The 19,360-nt window shown below is 48.8% G+C and overlaps 1 protein-coding gene across 1 annotated transcript in view; it reads left to right on the forward strand.

The window, feature by feature from the left end:
- LOC140407847 (speriolin-like protein) overlaps positions 1–19,360 on the forward strand; it is a 31,849-nt gene that overhangs the window by 7,057 nt on the left and 5,432 nt on the right. The window contains exon 2 of the mRNA XM_072495080.1: positions 14,217–14,597. Within this exon, the coding sequence (XP_072351181.1) occupies positions 14,217–14,597 (381 nt within the window). The remainder of the gene's footprint in view (positions 1–14,216; positions 14,598–19,360) is intronic.

Here is a 19,360-nt window from a genome sequence, read left to right on the forward strand (position 1 = left end):
GTGATACCCTAGCACTGCTGATGCCACTGGGTACCTTGATACTGCTAAAGTGCCCAGGTGGCAGCTGGCAGGGTCACTGGCAGGGTACCAGTTTGGCACTGCCAAGGTGCCAAGCTGGCATTTTGCATGGTGGCAATCAGGCTGGGGATGTCTGCGTGGGTGGCGGGAGGCCTGGTGTGAGTTGGGGCTTGAGAGTGGGTCGGCAGTCACGTCCGGGACTCCTGAGATCGGGACGCCGTTTAAAAATGGTGCCCTGATCTCTCGCTACACTGAGGAGTTCTGGCGAGCGGAACTCCTTAGTGCACAAAACAAGGCTATGCGCAGCCTCACTGAGACTCCCAAGTGACATTAGATAGTGTTGTGTTCCTCGGCACTGCAAGTGCTGGGAAAAACACGGCTAATCGCGCTCGCTGTCGGACTTGGTTCCCATTTAGTTAACCCACGTCCTTTGTCTGATTATACCACTGCTTTCCAAATGCTGTGCTTTGAAATCCTTGATAATGGACCAACGTTAGGCTCACTGGTCTGCAGTTCCCTGTTTTCTCTCTATCTCCCTGTGGTAGTCGGTATTAGAGGTATTACGGTACCCTGTAATGCTGTAAGACCATTGGTGTAGGAGGTACTGTTTTCATTGGTTAAGCCTGCCTGCTGGTTCCGCCCAGTAAGGAGGAGTATAAGAGCCCGTGTCTCCCCAGCAGCTGCCTTCTGTACCTGCGCTGCTGGGGGAAACATCTTGTGTAATAAAGCCTTCAATTGTCTCCAATCTCGCTTCTGGAGTTATTGATCGAGCATCAATTTATTACACTAGATTTTAAAGAATGGAGCTCTGAATCAAGCTGGAGTATCTGCAACTCAGCCCCCATGCGGCAAACTCAGCGGCAACCTTCAAGCACTGGCTGGCATGTTTCAATGGATATCTCAGGACGGCCACAATTACACCCACGGAGGACCAGAAAATGCAAGTTCTGCACTCGAGGGTGAGCCCGGAGATCTACACTCTCATCGAGGACGCGGACGATTTTGAGGCCGCAATGAATCTGCTGAAAGGACACTATATTCGCCCTGTAAACCAGGTCTACTCCTGACATCTACTAGCGACGAGGCGACAAATCCCTGGGGAATCGCTGGAGGAGTTCTACCGTGTGCTCCTGGTGTCGGGGAGGAACTGTGACTGCCCGCAAGTTTCGGCCAGCGACCACACAGAACTTTTGATCCGGGACGCATTTGTGCAGGTATGCTGTCCTCCCAAATCTGCCAGCGATTGCTGGAGAAAGAGACACTAGGCCTAGGCATGGGCCCTTGCTAGCTCCCTGGATGTGGCCTCCCGAAACGCCCGCGCTTATGTCCCCGCGCGGCAGCCCCTTGGGCAGCGTGGAACCCCCCCCCCCCCCCCCCCCCCCCCCGCGACCGACTCCGATGCATCCCCCATCCCCCCCCAAGGTTGTGCTGCGAGACTGCCAGGCAACCCCGGGGGGCCCCGCTGCTATTTTTGCAGGCAAGCCAAGCACCCCCGACAGCGCTGTCTGGCCCGCTCATCCCTCTGCAAAGGATGCGGCAAAAAGGGCCACTTCATGGCGGTATGCCAGGCCCGGGCGGTCGCTGTGGTCTCCGGAGGCGAATCGGGATCGCCACCACAACCCTCTCCACGGGGGCCACTTGCGGCCAGCGGGCGCCGCCATCTTCCTCCTTCAGGGCCACGTGTGGCCTCCGGGTGCCGCCATCTTGTCTCTCGGACACCACGTGTGATGGATGGGCGCCGCCATCTTGTGCACCCCCAGCCATATGCGACCAGTGGGTGCCGCCATCTTGGCTGGACTCTCAGGACCCCGACTCGGATGACCACACACCGCCCGAAGAGAACATCCAACATCTGCCACGACTAGCCTCGGTGACCCTGGACCAGTCTCGGCCCCGAACACTCTCGACTGCAACGACGACCGTGCTCATCAATGGGCATGAAACATCCTGTCTGATTGACTCTGGGAGCACGGAAAGCTTCATACATCTCAACACGGTAAGGCGCAGTCTCTCTCCGTTCACCCAGTTGACCAAAAAAATCTCCCTGGCCTCCGGGTCTCATTCAGTGGAGATCAAGGGGTTCTGCATAGCGAACCTCACGGTCCAGGGAAGGGAGTTTAAAAATTTTCGGCTCTACGTCCTTCCCCACCTCTGCGCTGCCACACTCCTAGGGTTAGATTTTCAATGCAACCCCCAAAGCTTAACCTTTAAATTCGGCGGCCCTGTACTTCCCCTCACTGTCTGCAGCCTCGCGATCCTCAAGGTCGATCCGCCTTCCCTGTTTGCGAACCTCACCCCAGATTGCAAACCCGTCGCCACCAGGAGCAGACGGTACAGTGCCCAGGACCGGACCTTTATTAGGTCGGAGGTCCAGCGATTACTGAGGGAAGGTGTCATTGAGGCTAGCAACAGTCCCTAGGGAGCTCAAGTCGTGGTTGTAAAGACCGGGGAGAAGCATAGGATGGTCATCAATTATAGCCAGACCATCAACAGGTATACGCAGCTTGACGCTTACCCTCTCCTCCGCATATCCGATCTGGTCAACAGGATCGATCAATACAAGGTCTTTTCCACGGTGGATCTAAAGTCCGCCTACCACCAGCTCCCCATCCGCCCTAGCGACCGCAAATACACTGCTTTCAAAGCAGATGGGCGGCTCTACCACTTCCTAAGGGTTCCCTTCGGTGTCACTAATGGAGTCTCGGTCTTCCAACGAGAGATGGAGCAAATGGTTGACCGGTACGGTTTGTGGGCCACGTTTCCGTACCTCTATAATGTCACCATCTGCGGCCACGACCAGCAGGACCACGACACCAACCTCCGGAAATTCCTCCATACCGCAAAAATCCTTAATCTCACATATAACAAGGATAAATGCGTATTCAGAACCGACCGTATAGCCATCCCCGGATACGTAGTGCATGATGGAGTTATAGGCCCAGACCCTGAACGCATGCGCCCCCTCATGGAGTTCCCCCTCCCTCACTGTTCCAAGGCCCTGAAACGCTGCCTGGGATTTTTCTCTTATTATGCCCAGTGCGTCCCCAACTATGCGGACAAGGCCCGCCCGCTAATCCAATCCACGGTTTTTCCCCTGTCAACAGAGGCCTGCCAGGCCTTCAGCCGCATCAAAGCGGACATCGCAAAGGCCACGATGCACGCCATCGACGAGTCCCTCCCCCTTCCAAGTCGAGAGCAACGCGTCCGACGTAGCTCTGGTGGCCACCCTCAACCAAGGGGGCAGACCCGTGGCCTTCTTCTCACGCACGCTCCACGCTTCAGAAATCTGCCATTCCTCAGTTGAAAAGGAGGCCCAGGGCGTAGTAGAAGCTGTGCGGCATTGGAGGCATTACCTGGCCGGCAGGAGATTCACTCTCCTCACTGACCAACGGTCGGTGGCCTTCATGTTCGATAACGCACAGCGGGGCAAGATAAAGAACGACAAGATCTTACGGTGGAGGATAGAACTCTCCGCCTACAACTATGAGATCTTATATCGTCCCGGGAAGCTAAACGAGCCTCCTGATGCCCTATCCCGCGGCACATGTGCCAACGCACAAGTGGACCGCCTCCGAGCCCTCCACGAGGACCTCTGCCACCCGGGGATCACTCGATTCTTCCATTTCATTAAAACCCGCAACCTGCCATACTCCATCGAGGAGGTCAGGACAGCCACCAGGAACTGCCAAATCTGCGCGGAGTGCAAGCCGCACTTCTACAGGCCAGAGAGAGCGCACCTGATAAAGGCTTCCCATCCCTTTAAATGCCTCAGTATGGACTTCAAAGGGCCCCTCCCCTCCACCGACCGCAACACGTACTTCCTGAACGTGATTGATGAGCACTCCCGGTTCCCATTCGCCATTCCCTGCCCCGACATGACCGCAGCCACCATCATAAAAGCCCTCCACAGTATCTTTACGCTGTTCGGTTCCCCCGCCTACATACACAGCAATAGGGGGTCCTCCTTTATGAGCGATGAACTGCGTCAATTCATGCTCAGCAAGGGCATTGCCTCGAGCAGGACGACCAGTTACAACCCCTGGGGAAACGGGCAGATAGAGAGGGAGAATGGAACGGTCTGGAGGAGCATCCTACTGGCCCTATGGTCCAGGAATCTCCCAGTCTCCCGCTGGCAGGAGGTCCTCCCAGATGCCCTCCACTCCATCCGGTCACTGCTGTGTACCACGACCAACCAAACACCTCACAAACGTCTCCTTGTCTTCCCTAGGAAGTCCTCCTCCAGGACCTTGCTCCCAAACCTGGCTGGCAGCTCCTGGACCCATCCTGCTCCGCAAACATGTGCGGTCGCACAAGTCGGACCCATTGGTCGAGAGGGTCCATCTCCTCCACGCTAACCCTCAGTACGCCTCAGTACCCTCAGTACCCCGACGGCTGACAGGATATGGTCTTCCTATGGGACCTGGCGCCCTCTGGATCCCCACATACCCCCCCCCCACCACCAATCCCACCCTCCCTCCCACCGGCGCACACCACAGCCGCCCCCTTCCCAGGTGGATCGGTCCTCCCACCGGTCCCGTCTAGGGGTGATGAAGCTGCCGAAGAAGCCGAAGCCACACTCCCGGAGCCACAGATGCCCGAGCCGGCGCCTGCATCACCACCAAAGCTACGACAATTGCAGAGGACGACCAAGGCCCCCGATCGACTAATTGCTTCATTCTGAACTATAAATAAATTTTGTAAATAGTTGCGATGTAACGAGGCAAAACCACTGTACTGATGTATATCGGGTACCTCCATAACCTTAACCTCTACCACTGTGTAATGTGAGGCCACCACCTCCGCCGGACTCTTTTTTTTTTATCAGAGGGTGAATGTGGTAGTCGGTATTAGAGGTATTATGGTACCCTGTAATGCTGTAAGACCATTGGTGTAGGAGGTACTGTTTTCATTGGTTAAGCCTGCCTGCTGGTTCCGCCCAGTAAGGCGGAGTATAAGAGCCCGTGTCTCCCCAGCTGCTGCCTTCTGTACCTGCGCTGCTGGGGGAAACATCTAGTGTAATAAAGCATTCAATTGTCTCCAATCTCGCTTCTGGAGTTATTGATCGAGCATCACTCCCTTTTTGAATAGCAGGATGACATTCACTACCCACCAATCTGTAGGAACCATTCCAGAGTCCAAAGAATTTTGGAAAATGCCCACCAATGGATCGACCATTTCTAGAGTCACTCTCTTAAGTACTCTGGGATGAAGATTATCAGACCCTGGAGATTTAACCGGCTTCAATCCCATTCATTTCCCCCAAACCATTTCTTTACTAATACTGATTTCCTTCAGCTCCTCATTGAAACTTGTGCTTCTCGGAACTTCCGGTACATTATTCATGTCTTCCTTTGTGAAGATGGAAACAAAGTACAAATTTAGTTCCTTAGCCATTTCTTTGTTCCCCATTTCTGACTGTAAGGAACCTACCTTAGTTTTTATCAATCTTTTCTCTTTTCTCTGGGAATCTTTTCTCTTTACATACCTATAGAAACTTTCACAGTCAGTTTTTATGTTCCCCGTTAGCTTACATTCATATTGTATTTTCCCCTCAATCAATCCCTTGATCTGCCTCTGCTGAATTTTAAACTGTTCCCAATCCTCAGGTCTATTGCTTTTTTTTGCTAATTTGTATGCATCTTCTTGGAATCGAATACTATCTACAATTTCCCTTGTAAGGCATGGTTTGGCCACGGTTCCCTTTCTGCTCTTAGGAATAAACAACTTTTGGAGCTCACCTATTCATTCCTTGAATGCCTGCCATTTCCTGTTCACTGTCCTTCCTTTCAGTAATGTTTCCCAGTCCATCATAGCCAGATCATGCCTCATACCATCATAGTTACCTTTTTTGGGGTTCAGGACCCTGGTCTCAGAATCAACTACCTCACTATCCACCTTGATAAAGAATTCTATCATATTATGGTCACTCATCCCCAAGGGTTCTCTCTCGACTAGATTACTAACTCATCCTTTCTCATTGCACAATACCCAGTCCAAGATGCCCTATTCCCTTGTTGGTTCCTCAAAGTATTGGCTCGAAAACCATCCCATATACACTCCTAAAGTTCTTCTATTGTACTGTGACTAATTTGAGCCACCCAATCTATATGCAGATTAAAGTCACCCATAATCTAGATGTTCCATTATCACATGCATCTCTGATTTCCTATCTAATGCTATTCCTAACATTACCACTCCCGTTTGGTGATCTGTATACCACCCCACCAATGTTTTTTGCCTCTTGGTGTTTCTTAACTCAACCCACACAGATTCCACATCATCTGTACTAATATCTTTCCTCAATATTGTATCAATTCTTTAATCAACAATGCAACTGCACCACTTTTTCCTTTCTGTCTGAATAGGCTTCAAAGTTTAGTTCCCATCCTTGGTCACCTTGGAGCCATGTCTCTACAATCCCATCCATCCCACGGATACAAAAAATAAGCAGAAAGGCCTCTGTCTCAGGACAGCTGGAAGAGAAAGGAGAAGGTATTCTTTAGTTGTACGTAGCTCTGGTTTGATTCTGTTCTAGAGTACCATGTTCAGTTCAAGGAACTACACCAATGGAAGGATTTATATGTCTTGGAATGTAGTTTAACCAGAAATATATCGGGACGTAAAGGGTAATAATATGTGAGAATTTTGGAACAAGTGCAAGATGCTGAATGTCTACTCCTATTACTATCTGAGCGTCAATGATAACCACTGAAAATAAACATTCAATTTGAGTTGGTTACCAACAAGGCTGATGGTGTAATGAGCAGAATTTCAAGAGAATTTTGATTCTTTGTTATTCTAGCCTCATTCGGAATATTGTGTTCAGTTTTAGGCAAAGGGTATTCAGGAAAAGCTGCAGAGAACAGCAGCAAGGAAGATTCCACATCTCCACATACCAAGCTATAAAGAGAGACAGCAGAATTGAACTATTCATCTGTTTAAAAAACTGAGAGAATGAGGTTTTCAAAATGCTGAAAGGAATGAATGATGTACATACAGGGGTTATTTAACTTGAGCGTTGGGGTTAACTAAACACCATTAATATAAAATTAGCAAACCGTAAACTCGTGTTGAGATTATGTGGATAATGATGCTTAACTTTGTCAGCACAATATAAATTCACAAAGTAACACTTAATTTTAGCCACACCAGTGCTGTTTTTATGTGTTTTGCGTTGGTTAACTTTGTCATGTTAGGACTTCTGGGTGCGGCGATGACCAGCTGAGTCGCACGTTTCGGCAGCTCCCGGTGAAACGGACTTTTGGGCTCTTGATAGGAGCCCCAACGGCAATTTTGACGGCTAAAAACACTGTGCGGTAAACCAGAAGGGAATCCCCCCTGGATACGGATGAAAAAAGGAGGAGAAAGTGGCCGGATTGCAGTGGATCCTTTAGAACAGCGGCAAGGAAGGCAAGCAAAAACCAAGATGGCGTCGGAAGGTGGCAGTTTAACATGGGGCCCTGAACAACAAGAGTTCTTGAAATGCTGTGTGGAAGAGCTCAAAAAGGAAATGAAGAAAGAGCTGTTGGCCCCGATACTACAGGCGATCGAAGGGCTAAAGGAGGAACAAAAGACCCAGGAGCGGGAGCTTCGGGTCGTGAAGGCAAAGGCAGCCGAGAATGAGGATGACATACAGGGCCTGGTGGTGAAGACGGAGACGCATGAGGCACATCAGAAACGATGTGTGGAAAGGTTGGAGGCACTGGAGAACAACGCAAGGAGGAACAACCTGAGGATTCTTGGTCTTCCTGAAGGTGCGGAGGGAGCGGACGTCGGGGCATATGTGAGCACGATGCTGCACTCGTTAATGGGAGCGGAGGCCCCGGCGGGTCCGTTGGAGGTGGAGGGAGCATACCGAGTGATGGCGCGAGGACCGAGAGCAGGAGAAATTCCCAGAGCCATAGTGGTGAGATTCCTCCGTTTTGAGGATAGAGAAATGGTCCTTAGATGGGCAAAGAAAACTCGGAGCAGTAAATGGGAGAACGCGGTGATCCGCGTTTATCAAGACTGGAGTGCGGAGGTGGCGAGAAGGAGGGCGAGCTTTAATCGGGCCAAGGCGGTGCTTCATAAAAAGAAGATAAAATTTGGAATGCTGCAACCGGCAAGACTGTGGGTCACATATCGAGGGAGGCACCACTACTTTGAGACGGCGGATGAAGCGTGGACTTTTATTGTGGAAGAAAAACTGGAATGAGGGGGTTATTAAAAAGAACATTTGAACAAAGTGGTGGGGCGAATGTGGGGGGCGAAGAGGGGGGTTAAAAAGGGGGGAAAGAGGAATTTTATGTACTAATCCTGCGATGTGGTAACTTTTCTCTCTTCCACAGGTGGTGATGGGGGGAGGAGGGGAGGTGGAGGAGATGGGGCGTTGGCCATTGGGGGCGGGGCCAAGGGAGAAGCGCGGGCTTGGTTCCCGCGCTATGATAATCATGGCGGGAATAGAGAAGCAGGAAGGAGGGGGCGTCGCACGGTGCGAGCCGAGGTCACGGGGGGAAGCCGAGGTCGGCCAGAGTTTGCTGACTTCTGGGAGCAACATGGGGGGAGTAATTACGCTAGCGGGGGATCTAGTGGGGGGGGGGGTGGGAGGGGGGAATTACTGGGTTGCTGCTGCTGGGGAGAGGGGGGAGCTGGTATGGGAGGGGATGGGCGGGGGGGCACCGCCTGGGGGAGATACAGCTGCGTGGGAACCGGGTGAGGAGCTGGAAAAAGGGGATGGCTAATCGACAAGGGGGGGCGGGTAGGAAGCCCCCCAACCCGGCTGATCACGTGGAACGTGAGAGGGCGAACGGGCCGATAAAGAGGGCACGGGTACTCGCACACCTTAAGAAACTTAAGGCAGATGTGGTTATGTTACAGGAAACGCACCTGAAACTGATAAACCAGGTTAGGCTACGCAAAGGATGGGTGGGGCAGGTGTTCCATTCGGGGCTAGATGCGAAAAACAGGGGGGTGGCTATATTAGTGGGGAAGCGGGTAATGTTCGAGGCAAAGACTATAGTGGCGGATAACGGGGGCAGATACGTGATGGTGAGTGGCAAACTACAGGGGGAGACGGTGGTTTTGGTAAACGTATATGCCCCGAACTGGGATGATGCCAATTTTATGAGGCGGATGCTAGGACGCATTCCGGACCTAGAGATGGGAAAGCTGATAATGGGGGGAGATTTTAATATGGTGTTGGAACCAGGGCTGGATAGGTCGAAGTCCAGGACTGGAAGGAGGCCGGTAGCAGCCAAGGTACTTAAAGATTTTATGGAGCAGATGGGAGGTGCAGACCCGTGGAGATTTAGCAGACCTAGGAGTAAGGAGTTCTCGTTTTTCTCCTATGTCCATAAAGTCTACTCGCGAATAGACTTTTTTGTGCTGGGAAGGGCGTTGATCCCGAAGGTGAGGGGAACGGAGTATACGGCTATAGCCATTTCGGATCACGCTCCACACTGGGTAGACTTGGAGATAGGGGAGGAAACAGGAGGGCGCCCACCCTGGAGAATGGACATGGGACTAATGGCAGATGAGGGGGGGTGTCTAAGGGTGAGGGGGTGCATTGAAAAGTACTTGGAACTCAATGATAATGGGGAGGTCCAGGTGGGAGTGGTCTGGGAGGCGCTGAAGGCGGTGGTTAGAGGGGAGCTGATATCAATAAGGGCACATAAAGGGAAGCAGGAGAGTAAGGAACGGGAGCAGTTGCTGCAAGAACTTTTGAGGGTGGACAGACAATATGCGGAAGCACCGGAGGAGGGACTGTACAGGGAAAGGCAAAGGCTACATGTAGAATTTGACTTGCTGACTATGGGCACTGCAGAGGCACAATGGAGGAAGGCACAGGGTGTACAGTACGAATATGGGGAGAAGGCGAGCAGGTTGCTGGCACACCAATTGAGGAAAAGGGGAGCAGCGAGGGAAATAGGGGGAGTGAGGGATGAGGAAGGAGAGATGGAGCGGGGAGCGGAGAGAGTGAATGGAGTGTTCAAGACATTTTATAAAAAATTATATGAAGCTCAACCCCCGGATGGGAGGGAGAGAATGATGGGCTTCTTGGATCGGCTGGAATTTCCCAAGGTGGAAGAGCAGGAAAGGGTGGGACTGGGAGCACAGATCGAGGTAGAAGAAGTGGTGAAAGGAATTAGGAGCATGCAGGCGGGAAAGGCCCCGGGACCGGATGGATTCCCAGTCGAATTCTATAGAAAATATGTGGACTTGCTCGCCCCGGTATTGACGAGGACCTTTAACGAGGCAAAGGAAAGGGGACAACTGCCCCCGACTATGTCTGAAGCAACGATATCGCTTCTCTTAAAGAAGGAAAAGGACCCGCTACAATGCGGGTCCTATAGACCTATTTCCCTCCTAAATGTAGATGCCAAGATCCTGGCCAAGGTAATGGCAATGAGAATAGAGGAATGTGTCCCGGGGGTGGTCCACGAGGACCAAACTGGGTTTGTGAAGGGGAGACAGCTAAACACGAATATACGGAGGCTGTTAGTGGTAATGATGATGGCCCCACCAGAGGGGGAAACGGAGATAGTAGTGGCGGTGGATGCTGAGAAAGCATTTGATAGAGTGGAGTGGGATTATTTGTGGGAGGTGTTGAGGAGATTTGGTTTTGGAGAGGGGTATGTTAGATGGGTGCAGCTGTTGTATAGGGCCCCGATGGCGAGCGTGGTCACGAATGGACGGGGATCTGCATATTTTCGGCTCCATAGAGGGACAAGGCAGGGATGCCCTCTGTCCCCATTATTGTTTGCACTGGCGATTGAGCCCCTGGCGATAGCGTTGAGGGGTTCCAAGAAGTGGAGGGGAGTACTTAGAGGAGAAGAACACCGGGTATCTTTGTATGCGGACGATTTGCTACTATACGTGGCAGACCCGGCGGAGGGGATGCCAGAAATAATGCGGATACTTGGGGAGTTTGGGGATTTTTCAGGGTATAAATTGAACATGGGGAAAAGTGAGTTGTTTGTGGTGCATCCAGGGGAGCAGAGTAGAGAAATAGAGGACCTACCGTTGAGGAAGGTAACAAGGGACTTTCGTTACCTGGGGATCCAGATAGCCAAGAATTGGGGCACATTGCATAGGTTAAATTTAACGCGGTTGGTGGAACAAATGGAGGAGGATTTCAAGAGATGGGATATGGTATCCCTGTCACTGGCAGGGAGGGTGCAGGCGGTTAAGATGGTGGTCCTCCCGAGATTCCTCTTTGTGTTTCAGTGCCTCCCGGTGGTGATCACGAAGGCTTTTTTTAAAAGGATTGAAAAGAGCATCCTGGGTTTTGTGTGGGCCGGGAAGACCCCGAGAGTGAGGAAGGGATTCTTACAGCGTAGCAGGGATAGGGGGGGGCTGGCACTACCGAGCCTAAGTGAGTATTATTGGGCCACTAATATTTCAATGGTAAGTAAGTGGATGGGAGAGGAGGAGGGAGCGGCGTGGAAGAGATTAGAGAGGGCGTCCTGTAGGGGGACTAGCCTACAGGCTATGGTGACAGCCCCATTGCCGTTCTCACCGAGGAACTACACCACAAGCCCGGTGGTGGTGGCTACACTGAAGATTTGGGGACAGTGGAGACGGCATAGGGGAATGACTGGAGCCTTGGGGGGGTCCCCGATAAGAAACAACCATAGGTTTGCCCCGGGGGGAATGGATGGGGGATATGGAATGTGGCAAAGAGCAGGAATAACGCAACTGAAAGATCTGTTTGTGGATGGGATGTTCGCGAGTCTGGGAGCGCTGACCGAGAAATATGGGTTGCCCCAAGGGAATGCATTCACGTATATGCAAATGAGGGCTTTTGCGAGGCAACAGGTGAGGGAATTCCCGCAGCTCCCGACACAAGAGGTGCAGGACAGAGTGATCTCAAAGACATGGGTGGGGGATGGTAAGGTGTCAGATATATATAGGGAAATGAGGGACGAAGGGGAGACTATGGTAGATGAACTAAAAGGGAAATGGGAAGAGGAGATCGAGGAGGGGCTGTGGGCAGATGCCCTAAGCAGGGTAAACTCGTCGTCCTCGTGTGCCAGGCTAAGCCTGATTCAGTTTAAGGTATTACACAGGGCGCATATGACTGGAGCACGGCTCAGTAAATTTTTTGGGGTGGAGGATAGGTGTGCGAGGTGCTCGAGAAGCCCAGCGAATCATACCCATATGTTTTGGTCATGCCCGGCACTACAGGGGTTTTGGATGGGGGTGACAAAGGTGCTTTCAAAAGTAGTGGGGGTCCGGGTCAAACCAAGCTGGGGGTTGGCTATATTTGGGGTTGCACAAGAGCCGGGAGTGCAGGAGGCGAGAGAGGCCGATGTTTTGGCCTTTGCGTCCCTAGTTGCCCGGCGCAGGATATTGTTAATGTGGAAAGAAGCCAAGCCCCCGGGGGTGGAGACCTGGATAAATGACATGGCAGGGTTTATAAAGCTAGAGCGGATTAAGTTCGTCCTAAGGGGGTCGGCTCAAGGGTTCACCAGGCGGTGGCAACCGTTCGTCGAATACCTCGCAGAAAGATAGATGGAATGGAAAAAAGAAGGCAGCAGCAGCAGCCCAGGATCGGGGGGGGGTGGTGGGGGGAGGAGGAACCAGAAGGACTCTCAGGGTTGTTAATATATACTATATAGTATGTATAGGTCGTTGCGACAGATAATTATATATTGGACTGTTAATTTATATTTTTGGAGAGTGTTACTTGTGATAAGGCAGTTGCCAATTAGGGTTAGTTTTCATTTTTGTTATTTATTATTTATTCATTTTTTGTTTATAAAATAGGTCATTGTTATTTGTGTTGTTATAATATTGTGTAAAGGATGCACAATGTACTGTGTTGGTTGACCAAAAATTTTCAATAAAATATTTATTAAAAAAAAAACTTTGTCATGTTAAAGATACTATGCCTGAAGGGGGCGTGGAAGTAGATTTGATGATGACTTTCAAAATGGATTGGATTATAGGGAGAAAAAAACAGGGCTATGGAAAAGGGGCAAAGGAATGAAACACATTGGCGAACTCTAGCATTGAGTTAGTGTAGCTGAGATGGGCCAAGTCAGCTTTTCTTTGCTGTAGGATTTCTAGGACTATTAAAAAAACAATAGAATCTCATGTCACTTGGGTTCTGGTCATTTTGTATCTGACTGCATTTAGGTGCTTGTTTACCTGGCAATGGGTGTGATTTATGCTTATCGTACATGAGGAAAGTAAATACTGGAGAATAAGAACATTCACCTACTGTCAACGTCATGTTTTCCCAAATGATAATGATGATTGCTTATTGTCACAAGTAGACTTCAAATGAAGTTACTGTGAAAAGCCCCGAGTCGTCACATTCCGGCGCCTGTTCGGGGAGGCCGGTACGGGAATTGAACTGTGCTGCTGGCCTGACTTGGTCTGCTTTCAAAGCCAGCGATTTAGCCCAGTGCTAAACAGCCCCTAAATCAGACACAGACACAAGTTTAATGAAGGCCATAGCTTCCTGTGTACAGAACAGATGTACAACAATAACTCATATTTATATAGTCCCTTTGTTTAGCATAAGGAAAGATCCTAAGGCACTAACCTGCCAGACCCAAATCTTGTGTCATGCGACATTATGGAAACTATAATTGCGCAGGGACTGAATTTCTGCTATTTGATTGTGGTTTCCCCAATCCACACAGCGTGATTGAAATGTGAGCGTTTCTTTGGGATGGTGCATCTGTGAACTGATATGAATTATTGGGAATGAACAGGTTAAAAATAAAATGGGGAAAGTGTAGAGGTCTGAACTCTTTCATGCTGCTTGGGATTATTGGGGTCCGCTGCTGCTGAGAAAAGCAAGAATTCTGTTGCTGGTTCCTCCTGTAATCTGCTGATGTGTTTGTGAGTTTACCCTCATAGAACCATAGAATTTTTACAGTGCAGAAGGAGGCCATTCGGTCCATCAAGTCTGCCCTGACCCTCTAATAGAGCTCCCTACATAGGCCAACTCCCTGCCCTATCCCCATAACCCCACCTAACCTACACATCTATGGACACTAAGGGGCAATTTATCTGTCATTCTTATAACATTGGGTCCACTTAATTACACTTCAGTAACAGGTCCAAGGTGTCTAAGGGTGATGTCATCATTGGTATTGGTGGTTAATTTGGGAACCTTGTGGTAATAAATGCAACTGTTGCACAACAACTTGTATCTGGAGACTCAACAAGTCAAGTTCATAATTTTTATTATCAATTTTGTTTAGGTTCCACATTGTGCAGTTCACCAGAGCAGAACAGCCCCAGTGAACCGCCGGACCATCACAACCGGCAGCCAAGTCCAACCCTCGAAAGCCTGCTCACCCTCTCATTGTCTGACGATTCGCACTCAATGAACTTCAGCACCTCTCTTAGTGGAGCACAACCAACAAAAATGTCCAATTACTGCCGATCCTCCGAGCTTTTTGAAGCCAGTACTCCAGACTCCCCGAGTAGCACACAGGATGAAGATGGCAACAAACAGCTTATCGATTCAGAGGCTAGACCCACAGCTAAGAAGATCTGGTTTTCAGAGACAACCACGTCGGATGAATCTAAGAAGCTGTTCCTTGAGGAAGGGAACAAAACCCGAGTGTTCTATGTGAACGGTGAGTAATGCCCATGCAATTGACTGAGGATGTGTTCCAGTACCTGTGTTCCTGATAAAATCAACTTTCTTTGAGGCATCTGTCATCTCAGCACAACTTAATCACGAGTCAATGAATGGAAGCTGAGGCTTCACTACTGAGAATATTCTCCAATCTGTAAACGTCAACTCATCCAAAATTCCATTGATCGTATCCTAACTCATACCAAGCCTCATTCAAAAATCACCCCGTGCTCACTAACCTACATTGGCTGCAGGTATGGCAACATCCCAAATTCAGAATTCTCATCATTACCTTCAAATCCCTCCATGTTTTCTGCCCTGCCTATCTTTATAACCTATTCCAGCCCTACAATTCAACAAGTTCCCACTCCGGGCCTCCAGTTTTATTCTGTTGTGCAGTGTCATGTGAGAGTACCTTTAAGAAATGGGTGTTTATAAATGGGTATGTATATAAATATCTGTAGTGAGAGTACCTTTAAGAAATGGGTGTTTATTACTGCAGTGATGTCAGAGAGTGGGTGGAGTTGGGCTGTCTGTCAGCTTTTTGCTTTCGTTTTAGGCTGTTTGCTGCAGGGTGTGTTTTAGTTTCCTTTTCAGTGTTGGAGCTGAAGCCAGACCAAGCAGCTGTACTGCTGTTCTCTCTGCCATCAAAAGACTATCTCGTGATCATTTGGTGAATTCAGAATTATAATTGTTCTCAGTAGTGAATGTAAACCTAATGTGCTTCTGTTAAAAGGTGTTTCTTCTGTCTTCTGGATGTTGTTTGGGAAGTTATTAAGGATTACTTCGTGTTGTATTCTTGGGGATTGTATTTGAATTAATGGTTGCTAAGATGTTCACTATGTTTTAAAAAGGTTAACTTGAGTTCATAGAATAAACATTGTTTTGCTTTAAAAAATACTTTTCCATTTCTGCTGTACCGCATTTGTAGAGTGGGCCGTGTGCTCCCCATACCACAATCTATTAAAAGTTGTGGGTCATGTGAAGTCCATGATACACTTTGGGGTTCCCTAAACCCTGGCCCATAACAGCAGCTCCTATTTTAATCACACTTCAAGCTCTCTAAGCCAAGGAATTCAGAGAATTCAAACATCCCCACCATCAGTTGCGCCAACTTGTCCCTAACTTTCTTATAATACTCCAATGGGAACCCTCCGCCCTGCTACTTTCCTCGACTGCATCCTCCCAGTTGCCTCCTTTATCTCTTGTTCCCCTATCGACCTCTCCAATGTGACCCTATCCTCCTCCCCCAACCTCGGGTACTCCAGGCTGTCCAGGAATTCCCACATCTCCCGGTCCTCCCCCAGTGGCTCCGACCTATACAAATTTTCATAGAACTCCTCAAACACCCTATTCATCTGGTCCAGGGCCACCACCAATTTCCCTATCCTAACTCGCACCTAGACAGTTTTCCTCGCCGCCGCCTCCCTCCGAAGTTGGCCTGCCAGCATGCCTTCACCCCGTACTTCAAAACTACTTCCCTCGCCCGCCTCAATTGGCGCACCGCCTTCCTCGTGGACAACCGATTAAAAGTAGCATGTAGCTCCCTCCTTCTGTCTAAAAGTGCTGGATTTGCATCCCTCGCGTACCTCCTGTCGATCTCCAACATCTCATCTATCAACCTTTGCCGCTCTTCTTGAATGTTTTTAAGGCAAAGGTGGATAGGTTTTTGAACAGTAAAGGAACTAAGGGTTATGGTGGCAGCAAGTGGAGCTGAGTCCACAAAAAGATCAGCCATGGTCTTATTGAATGGCGGAGCAGGCTCGAGGGGCCAGATGGCCTACTCCTGCTCCTAGTTCCTATGTTCTTACGACATTCACTCTGAGGTCCCTCACTTCCTTTCCACATCTCAGTATTCTCCTATTTATTGTGTAATTCTTTATCTTGTTTGACCTCCCCAAATGCATCATCCTACACTTCTCTGAATTGAATTCCATTTGCCACTTTTCTGCCCACCTGACCAGGAATTCTTTCACTAAACTTCTCGGTAGCCTTTTTATATTCCTTGTAGACACCCCGCAAAAATCATTCCTTTGACTTAGCAAATAATTGTAAGCCTATCAGGGTAATAGGGGTTATTAATTATAAATTAATAAGAAAAATAACTAAATTAACACATAATACAGATGGCAGCACGGGTGATGTGTTGTGACTGCAGAATGAGGCAGTGCCTCGATCCTAGTGTTATCGAGATCAAACATGCCTGCAGTAAGTGCCTGCGGTTTGAAGAGCTTCAGCTCAGAGTCATTGAGCTGGAGGTAGAACTGCGATACTGCGATGCATCAGGGAGGGAGAAGTTACCTGTATTTTTTATTCCAGGGGGTGGTTACACCCCTTAGGATGGGGTCTTCTGATTTGGTCAGTGGTCAGGGCCAGGGAGGTGCAACTGAGTCAAGCAGGTAATGGAAGTAAGAAGTTAGAAGTGAAGGAGCCTCAGCTTGTATGGGTGAGATGGGGGCTGGAAGATGAATGAGCAAACTGACCATGGCATAGGAAAGCATTCAAGTGGTGGATGGACGAGTGGGAAGGGTTAAAAGGAACATACCAGTACTAAGGGACAGTATAGTCAGGGGAATAGACACAGTTCACTGCAGGTGAGAAATTCGTTCAGAAGGCCCTGTTGTTTGCCCAGTGCCAGGGTTTGGGACATCTGCTCAGGGCTGGAGAGGAAGCCATAGTGGGAGGGGGAGGAACCAGTTGTCATGGTCCACATTGGTATTAATGTCAAAGATAGGGCTGAGAAAGAGATTCTGCTGAAGGAGTATGAGCAATTAGGGAGTATGAGCAACCAGGGTCTGAAGTAAAAAGCAGAACCTTTGTATTGTTTTCTGAGCAATGGGCACAGGATAAATAAGGTTAGAGAGATGAATGTGTGGCTCAAAGATTCATGGAGCATTGGCACCAGTATTGGGGAAAGTAATGGGAGGAAAGGATTGTGTGACAGGAGATGTAGTAAATCGAAGGGCAATAACAAATTACTCGAGTAGGGTAGCAATTTGGGTAAAGACAACCAGAGCATGGTAGGAAGAGACAGAGAGTACAAATTTAAGAGTGCAAGAGCAGATCGCAGATCTCACAGCAGCTTCAGCAGTAAATTGGCCGTCTGCCTTTTCAACTGAGAGAACATCCACTACAGAAGGGAAAATAGCATTAGGACAATAGTATTAATCCAAAAATGTGCAGATTAGGTGGATGGCCGTGTTAAATTGCCCCTTAGTATCCAAACGATGTGCAGGTTAGGTGGGGTGAAGGGGTTATTGGTTATTATGGCAGGGGAGTGGGCCTAGGAAGGGTGTTCTTTCAGATGGTCAGTGCAGACTCTATGGGTCGAATGGCCTCCTTCTGCACTGTAGGGATTGTATGATTCTATGACAGCACAGGAGGACTCATTGTGCTCTTTCAAAGTGCTGTCCAATGAATTGGACTCCCTGCCCTTTCCGCAAGGCCGTCCAAGTTTATCTTGTTGAAGTATTTCTCCGCTTTTTCAGGCAACGCATTCCAGATCGTAATAACGTGCTGCCTAAAATAATTCCCTTCATATCACGTCCAGTTCTTTTGCTAATTGCTTTAAACCTGGGTCCTCTGGTTTTTAACCCTACTTCCAGTAGGAAGAGATTTCTCTCTATCCACTCTATCCACTCTATTCATCATTTTGAATCCCCCTTTAACCTTCTCTCCTCTAAGTCTCTCCACCAAACCCTGTGGGTCATTCTAATAAATCTCTGCACTATCTTTGTGATTTTGATATTCTTCTTGAAGTATGGTGCCCAGAGCTGGACACAATTCCCCAATCAGGGCCTAATTATTGTTTGATAAAGGTTCAATATAACTTCTTTACTTATTAAGTAATAATGCTGGGGATCCTGTGTTATGATGCCAATGGGAAAACCTAAACCAAAATAATCACATTTACTGAATGACACCTAAATGAAGAAATTACCAACAAGATTTCACCTTTGTAACTTTTAACACGAGTCAGAACTAATGCCAGTTACACGTAATTTAACAAATGATACTTGAAATAAAAAGGCAGAGTTCACTACAGACAGTCAATGCACAAGGATACGCAATCACAGGGGGGGGGGGGGGGCAGTGGCATAGTGGTATTGTCGCTGGAGTGACCCAGAGTAACCCAGAGACCCAGAGTCATGCTCGAATCACTGTAGCAGATGGTGAAATTTGAATTCAATTTTAAAAATCTGGAATTGAAAGTCTAAAGATGACCATGAAACCATTGTTGATTGTCATAAAAAACCATCTGGTTCTCTAATGTCCTTTAGGGAAGGAAATCTGCCATCCTTACCTGGTCTGGCCTACATGTGACTCTAGATCCACAGCAATGTGGTTGACTCTTAAATGCTCTCAGGGATGAACAATTAATGCTGGCCCAGCCAGCGATGCCCACATTCCATGAACGAATAAAAGAAAAGAAACACATGCTTCACTCACTGCAAAAATGTGGCACTATTTAGCTGCATAGTTCTATAATATGTTATTCTTTATTCATGCAGGGTAGGTCAGGAGTCCTATCCAACAACATGTTGAGTTTTACAGGTATGATTATCACATTTAGGCATATTTCTATAAACCCTCCCTCAGGTTTTAATCCAATGGTGTTGCTTTCCGAATTACTTTTCAACCATCCAACCAATACAATCCCAGTTCATGATTTGGCCCCTTCTGAGTAGCATCTTCAAGTATTCCAAAATTTGTACCTTTTTAGCCAGCTTACACAGTACGTCCAAGAATTTTCCTGTTTCC

The sequence above is a fragment of the Scyliorhinus torazame genome, chromosome 2, assembly GCF_047496885.1.
Source record: "Scyliorhinus torazame isolate Kashiwa2021f chromosome 2, sScyTor2.1, whole genome shotgun sequence".
Classification (NCBI taxonomy): Eukaryota; Metazoa; Chordata; class Chondrichthyes; order Carcharhiniformes; family Scyliorhinidae; genus Scyliorhinus; species Scyliorhinus torazame.